The 7,314-nt window shown below is 36.7% G+C and overlaps 1 protein-coding gene across 1 annotated transcript; it reads right to left on the reverse strand.

Annotated features, from left to right (window-relative positions):
* Window positions 1–211: 211 nt before the first annotated feature.
* Window positions 212–5,436, reverse strand: LOC123535660 (proton-coupled folate transporter-like). The gene is made up of 4 exons (XM_045318399.2): window positions 3,637–5,436; window positions 2,998–3,081; window positions 2,470–2,626; window positions 212–1,595 (listed from the first exon to the last, which is right to left on the reverse strand). The coding sequence occupies exons 1-4, from the start codon at window positions 5,048–5,050 to the stop codon at window positions 1,526–1,528; spliced, it is 1,725 nt and encodes a 574-aa protein (XP_045174334.2). The 5' UTR covers window positions 5,051–5,436; the 3' UTR covers window positions 212–1,525.
* Between the last annotated feature and the right edge of the window lie 1,878 nt (window positions 5,437–7,314).

Below are 7,314 nucleotides of genomic sequence, written 5' to 3' on the forward strand. Positions count from 1 at the left end.
GGATCCTGACCAGACTGTGCGGATGTGCAGGCTGGTCTGGAGCCATGCTGGTCGCAAAGCCACTTTGTTGGTTATCTCATGGCGCGTATTATAAACTTAGAAGTCAGACAAAACTCCTAAGAACACAAAGAAGCAGCTCGGAACTTCAGATCGTCGGTTGAATAAGGAATACTTTTTACTCGGCTCAAGGACATTTTTTTTATCATTAATATGATAATTACAGGTGTATGTTTTTGTATATCAAAACGAATTGATTTGAAAAATATGCACTCGTTCGTCGCACAATATTTCCACTGAAAAAGACGTGCGTATTTCTTAATCTAGATCTATATATACTATTCTATTTGCGACATTTTAGTCTTGTTAGTAATGTGCTGTTTAAGAATAATACAATGTGAAGCATGCCTGTTAGATGTTAAACTATTTCGATTTAGTTTCAGAAGCAGACGACTTCGGAATATAGCCTGAATAAAACTCAACAGTTCTATCGAAATCAGACACTCGGGTAGGAATCTAGCCGAGTTTCGCCGTCTCAGGCATTTATATATTTGGCCCCACAACGCCTAAATTAATTTTGACGAGTTTGTTTTCTTGGTATCTTTCTATTCGTCTCATTAAGTTTTATCGTGATATATTTGCACTCGTGTTACGGAACGTGCATTACTTGGCAACAAAACCTTAAGATGTTGAATATCACTGATACGTAAAACATTTTGTCTCAAGAATTACAAAAATGGCACACGACTCTTTTGAAAATAAGACGATTATCTAAAGTCACAACAATTTATTGTGCATTTGGAAATACAACATACGGTCTATAAGAACATACATTCAAATTTTACGTTTCTATGAGGCGGTAGTTTATACTATCTATTCAGATATAATACCAGCGACAAACATTTTTTCTATTTCTGTAACAAGCTTAGCGAGGAAACGTGATAAAACGAAATGGTTCATCTTTGGTTTTACTTTGCAATTACTAACCCATTTGCTTAATCTTCTTTCTTTAATGTATTTCCTTTCTTTCAATTCTCTAAACGTAGCGCAACCAATCAAAGTGAAAGCACACTCGGTTTGATTAAGTCTCTTCGTTAGAAGTAATGAAATGTGTAACAGCACTGGCTAAAAACGTAGTGCCTGCATTCAGCAAATGTACATGCGGATGGGAACATCGGTCTCTCGGGTGACTAAACAGTTACTCTCGAGCCGGATATTCGCATCTGCACCTACATCCAATGAAAGAATTTATATTCCTAGTTATAAACTGATGTTTACAAAATTTAAATTGCTAAAGACATGAAGACTACAATGAGACTCTAACAGTTACTGTTTCTATGTTCGCGGACGAGAACGAAGTCCCATTTTTTAAAACACCTGTTTCACATAATCAAAAGTCAGTACAAAAAGTTTCAACATCGATGTGACAATGTATATAACCACAGCCAACACATGGAAGACTTGTTTGTCAACACTTCTGCTTGTATGTCTTCACTCGGAGATTATTTTTGTCAAGAATCCATGTGCATCACCTTATTGTCTGAATGACAGTATAACTTGGCTCTTTAGTCTGTTCTCTCAAAATATATGTCAGAAAGCTGTAATTACAAGATGTATCCATGTAAAACGTTTTCATTGATAAGAATAAACACTGGTTAAAAATGTAAGTACGCCCACCGTATTCGTCATTAATGTAATTTGTGACATTTGTACAGTCATATAAACAATTGCTTTCGTGTACAAAACAACATTAGGAAATCTTAAAAAGCATGTGGGCATAATTTAAACTGGCGTGGAGAACATAGATGCAAGAATTATTTCGTAGATTATGTTTATGCGATTTTCAAATACATCAAATTTATCTCGGATGTTATATTTTCTGGTCCTTTGGAATCATGAAATCCATTCAATGTGTAACAGAGTTCCGCTTAAACCGGTACTAGGGGGCGTGAGAGGTGTTACACATTTTATTACCTCTCACGAACAGACTCAGTCAAACCGAGTCTGCTATTATTCTTTTTTGGTTACATTCTATGCTTCCAAGAGATCTTTTTACATATTTTGTTAATATAAATGAGCCGCACCATGAGAAAACCAACATATTGCATTTGCGACCAGCATGGATCCAGACCAGATCCATGCTGTTTGCTTTCAAAGCCTATTGTGATTAGAGAAACCGTTAGCGAACAGCATGGATCCAGACCAGACTGCGCGGATGCGCAGGCTGGTCTGGATCCATGCTGGTCGCAAATGCACTATGTTGGTTTTCTCGTGGTGCGGCTCAATTTTAACAAATTCTATAAGTGAATCCTTCGGAAGCATAAAACGCTATCAAGTAAATTAATGGCATTCTCGTTTTGACTGAGCATGTTATATGGAGTAATACAGTGTGCAACACCCCTCAAATTTCAATTTCCTGTATCAACATCAGAAAAAAAATCCAAAAATATACATGCATAAATGAAAGCTTACATCATAAATATTAGAGCCAATACGTCAAATCCTGCTAAAACAAAGAATATCATTCCCTTTATTGTGTCAAGTGTAGCTGAATATATGCTGAGGGAACCAGGGCTTGCTACCATTTTACAAATCAATTCAGAAGACTCCAGACCTGCAAACATTGCGCCTAAAATAAAGAGAGAGAAAAATTGCATCTACGAGTATAAGATACCCTTAAAAGTAACTACATGTATAACTATGTATTCTAGAAATGCATATCTCGTTTCGCCTATCCATATTACAAGGGGTTTTGGTGCTGTGGCCTTTAAACGAAATTGCATGTTTGCATGTATATGCGCTATTTATTCGTTTCAATAAAGCCTGCTAATGTTGCTCTAAGGGAAACTATTTGCCTAGCTCCAATTTTCATACGCCGATACTTTGCCATTATGAGTCTGAATTAGAAGAAAATGCGACAAGATTTAAAACTTTTTACGATATATATTTAATTTATTTGTAAACTGTATATACTTATAGGTTAAAAATATTTTTGGTTACCTTGCTCTGTTTCAGAAGCTCTTGTTGACGCCAACCCTCTAAGGACTGGTTTAGGAAGGGCCATTATCAGTCCAAAACCTGCCGCTGTCAATATAAAATGATATCAATATATGACTTCAAGTATACCCAGTTGATGACACATAATTGAACAAATCGGGAAACTGAATTAAGTATTTAAGCTTATAAATTATACATACGCTTGAACCTGCTTAAGCCGTCACCTGCATTAAGCAGTCACTTGTCTTAAGCAGTCAGAAAGCTAATTTCTGAACTTGATGTTTTACTTATTTTACCTTGTCTTAAGCTGCCACCTGCCTTAAACAGCCAAATGTGTCGTTTATAAGCCTGGCTGCTTAATACAGGTTGTACTGAATCTTCCGCGTCTCTAAAACGTTATGACAACTGTTGCCTTAAACCAAAAGCATAATTCAACGTTAAAATTATTCTATTTATATACAGTTTTGTGCTTGTAGAAGAAGGTTTCCGGATCAACTTAAGCCTTAAGTATTTAAATCTACTCTGAAATTTCCTGTTGAAAAAAAAACAACTAAATAAATCATTTAATAATACATAACGAAAGCAAAACAAAAGCGCATGAATCAGCTTATGTAAAAAAGAGTTCTGTCTTTAGGTGCTTACCTATAAAAATCCATAGTGATGATGGCGCAAGGCCGGTTACAACATTGTAAATAACAGACGATACAATTCCGAAACAGGCTATAGTGTTTGCAGACAAACAGAACTGCAGTGGTTTCAGTAACAGACAGCCTACCACATACCATAGACCTGTGGTCGCCGCCCCGTACAACCCTATTTCTTCAGAGGACCAACAGAATGGGCTTCCTAGTTGGTAAAGCACGAGTGGATCTGAACGTCCTTGTTGCCCAATTTCAAACAGCACAAACACGGTGAGACATATCCAGAAAACGGTTCTGTCCCTCCTACTTCCGGTTTTAACATAAAAACTGACGTATCTCTTTACTAATATTGTACATGTAGGACAACGAAGTTTCGTTTGTGGTAATTCCATGACAGCAGTATTAGTTTCCTTAAATGCCAACAAAATAAACAACACGGAGAAAAAGGACCCGGCAGTTGCAGTTAACATCGGATAGAAATAACCATACTGATGAATAAAGTAACCATTGCCAAACTGCGTAGAGAACCGTCCTGCTCCTAACACCATTTCCATAATTGCAATGGCTATAATTCTTGACCCAGATCTTTGAGTAATATCAGCCGTGCTCGCGTACGTGTGCGCACTAACAGCGTAATTAGACCCTCCAAGTCCATCAATGCCATAAGCAAGTAATATCCAGGCTATATGTAAATCAAAATATATAACTACTGCTATTGTTCCACATTTTAGAGTATAGCCTAACACAGCTATACATAGGAAAGGTTTCCTCCCAAAATAGTCCGACATGGTACCGTAAATTGATACAGACAAGAATACTAACATTGCATTTAACAAATTGAAATATAGCTCCCATCGTGATGCCATTTTCTGTGCCTCGGACTCGGTGATCTGTGAACCCGCGTGACCGCAAGGATCTGTTGAGTTGCTTCCATGTGTCTCATTTGAACGATGAAAGTCGTCAGATGACACCGTTTCATTTTCACACCACGAATATACAAACTGTTTTAATGTCACTGCAGCCATTTCCTCGCAACCTTTAAAAACGACCAGAATTATACTAACTGTAATGTAAAATCTAGCTTTGAAAGTTGGACTCTCTGAGCTGGAAGTATTTTGTAAATTTCTGATGTTGTCTTTTTCTGACACCAGTATTTTATTTGCTCTTTCTTCATAACCTGACACGACAGGTGTATTGTTTGACACTGACGTCGTGTTTTGAGTTGCTTTCAGATCCATAGTTGAAAATGATTTTTCATTATTCGGCAATGTCCTTGTATTTCCGGTAACTGCAGATACGTTCCTTGTTCCATCGCCATTACTCGGCAAGGTCCGTGTATTTCCGACAACTGAAGACACGTTCCTTTTTGCATCATGCTGCCGTAGCAAGCATGTTTTCTCTGAATCCGCTGACATGTTCAAACTATGAGGTCAACTTTTGCAATAGATCAAAATGCCCATTCTTTTTATCCCATCAGTTAGTAAGTATAACGTATAAACAGGTTAAATGCATTTGATAGATACTGTTAACTTTCATATGATGACTGTATCATTTTTGCATATAGGTTAACTTTGATAAAATTACCTTAATCAATAAGAAGATACCACATTTATCCATATACGTTAAAACAATTTAGTTTAGAAAATTAAATTTCAATATGTCCTTGCTGTTTAAAATATACTGTATACGATAAACGTCTTTAACTAAATTCAAAACATGATCTTGCCGACAATCAAACTTATTGCTATTTCGCAAGGTAATATTAAAATTGTGCCGAAAGATGCTGACAGAAAACACACAATTGCCATTTAATATGGAGGGAGGAAATAAAAGAAAAATAATAAAATACGGAAGTAAAAAAGTAGTTATGATTAAGTTTTGCTGAAGATAGTTAATTTAAACAAATGTTGACTCACCATGGTTAACGGATATCTTAAATAGAAGATAATCCCTTTATCAGTGATAATGAGGGACTGGTTCCCAGCCGATCTTCTGTTAACAACTTTCTTAATTATTGATAGTCTGTCATCAGAATATCATTTTGCAATATGTTTAAGTGCATTTAACATATCAATTTACAAGATACTTTTCTAAAATGTTTGATAAATGTTTGAGGTACCAGGGTATATCACCACATCCAGCAAACAGAATGCATTTATGTTCGCCGGTCTTTACTGCGACACATCTCGTTTGATGAATGCCCAATAGATATACGTCAAAAGGCTGCAATTACACGATTTTTGAATGTATGTCGTAAAATAAACACTTGTTAAAATTGTAAATATTATAAGTTACACTGCTTGTTGGTGACAGGATACGGGATATACGCTTTCGAGGAAATCTATATCAGGCGAGAGCGAAGCTCGAGCCTGATATGGATTTTCGAGACAGCGTATATCCCGTATCCTGTCACCAACAAGCTGTGTAACGATTTTATCTTGCTGACTACCTTTACTTACATACTATAATGTAATATTTTGTAAATTAACAAAGCGGCAGGTATTTTTTTTAATCAAAATTCATATCTGAAATGGAATATATCCTGTCTCCACGTGACGTCTATTGACCAATAGAAATGCAAGAAACTTGTAGGAGGCTAGATAAACCGCAGTGTCCGAAATATATCATATGCATGATACATAGCTTGTACAAACAATATAAACAGTAATTACATGAAGAAATCTCCTTAAAAAGTGAGTAAATATTACATAGAAAGTTAAGAAGCGTTAGTCCTTCATATGTCTTCATCAAAGTTCTAAGCCTGACCGTTAGATTTAAACTCAAGTCAGCTACTTCTGAATTTTCTCTGTTTCTGTTTAGATTCTTTTGTGTTTGTTTAACTTAACACCGGCACAACTGAAGGACATATGATGACCTTTGGGGCTTTTTTTTCAAGGAAGAGGACGATCCCAGGTGCCACTCTGAGAATCATTTCAGGCAAGGGCGGGCACGTGGGTAGAACCATCGATATTCCGTAAGCCAACTAGACGGCTTAATCATGTTAATCACAAGGCTTTCAAATAAGGCTTTGAATCCATAGCGATAAGAGCAAGTGTTTCAAAGTTAATTACAATAACCACTGGGACACGGAGGTCTCCCAAACGGTAAACAACGATTCTGTTTTTATGAGCTTATATCTGATGGTGCCAGATTGGTAACAACAGTGTACATAATGCCAATGCTATTCCGGACTTCAGTGTTTGTAGACTAACAGAACTGCAATGGTTTCAGTATCAAGGGTTCTACCACATACCACAAAACTTTCGTCATATCCATACCATCTAACAGAAAGGATCGGAACTGAACGTTCTCGCAACTAAAAATAAGGTTGGACAGACGATTGTATCCATCCTACCACCTGTTTTAAAGTTACTAAGATGTTAATGCCCAAAGGGCAACAATATCGTTGATGCACCGCTTGAAAAATTCAAACATTTCAGGAAATAAAAAACAAAAGTTCCATTCAATTTAAACTTTTCAGGGATCAGGGATTGACGTGCGACCCTCTCATTAATGTTTTGATTGTTCCACCGGCTTAAAACAGGGCTGTAACTAATCATTATTTGCGGTCTTCGCAAATAATCTCGTGCAAGAAGTTTGACCTTGACCTTGGAATAGCAATGGGTGATGCTAAAGTCTTGATATTACTTTATGCTGGATTATACAGGCGCCGTCTCAC

Source organism: Mercenaria mercenaria, chromosome 17 (genome assembly GCF_021730395.1).
Source record: "Mercenaria mercenaria strain notata chromosome 17, MADL_Memer_1, whole genome shotgun sequence".
Taxonomy (NCBI): domain Eukaryota; kingdom Metazoa; phylum Mollusca; class Bivalvia; order Venerida; family Veneridae; genus Mercenaria; species Mercenaria mercenaria.

What these genes read in the sequence shown, in the direction of transcription:
- LOC123535660 (XM_045318399.2), bottom strand. Translation starts at nt 5,050, where the DNA reads ATGTCAGCGGATTCAGAGAAAACATGCTTGCTACGGCAGCATGATGCA. An exon ending in ATCACTATGGATTTTTATAG is followed by an intron (nt 3,082 to 3,636) that starts GTAAGCACCTAA and finishes TTATATTGACAG; the next exon opens with CGGCAGGTTTTGGACTGATA. An exon ending in AGCTTCTGAAACAGAGCAAG is followed by an intron (nt 2,627 to 2,997) that starts GTAACCAAAAAT and finishes TCTTTATTTTAG; the next exon opens with GCGCAATGTTTGCAGGTCTG.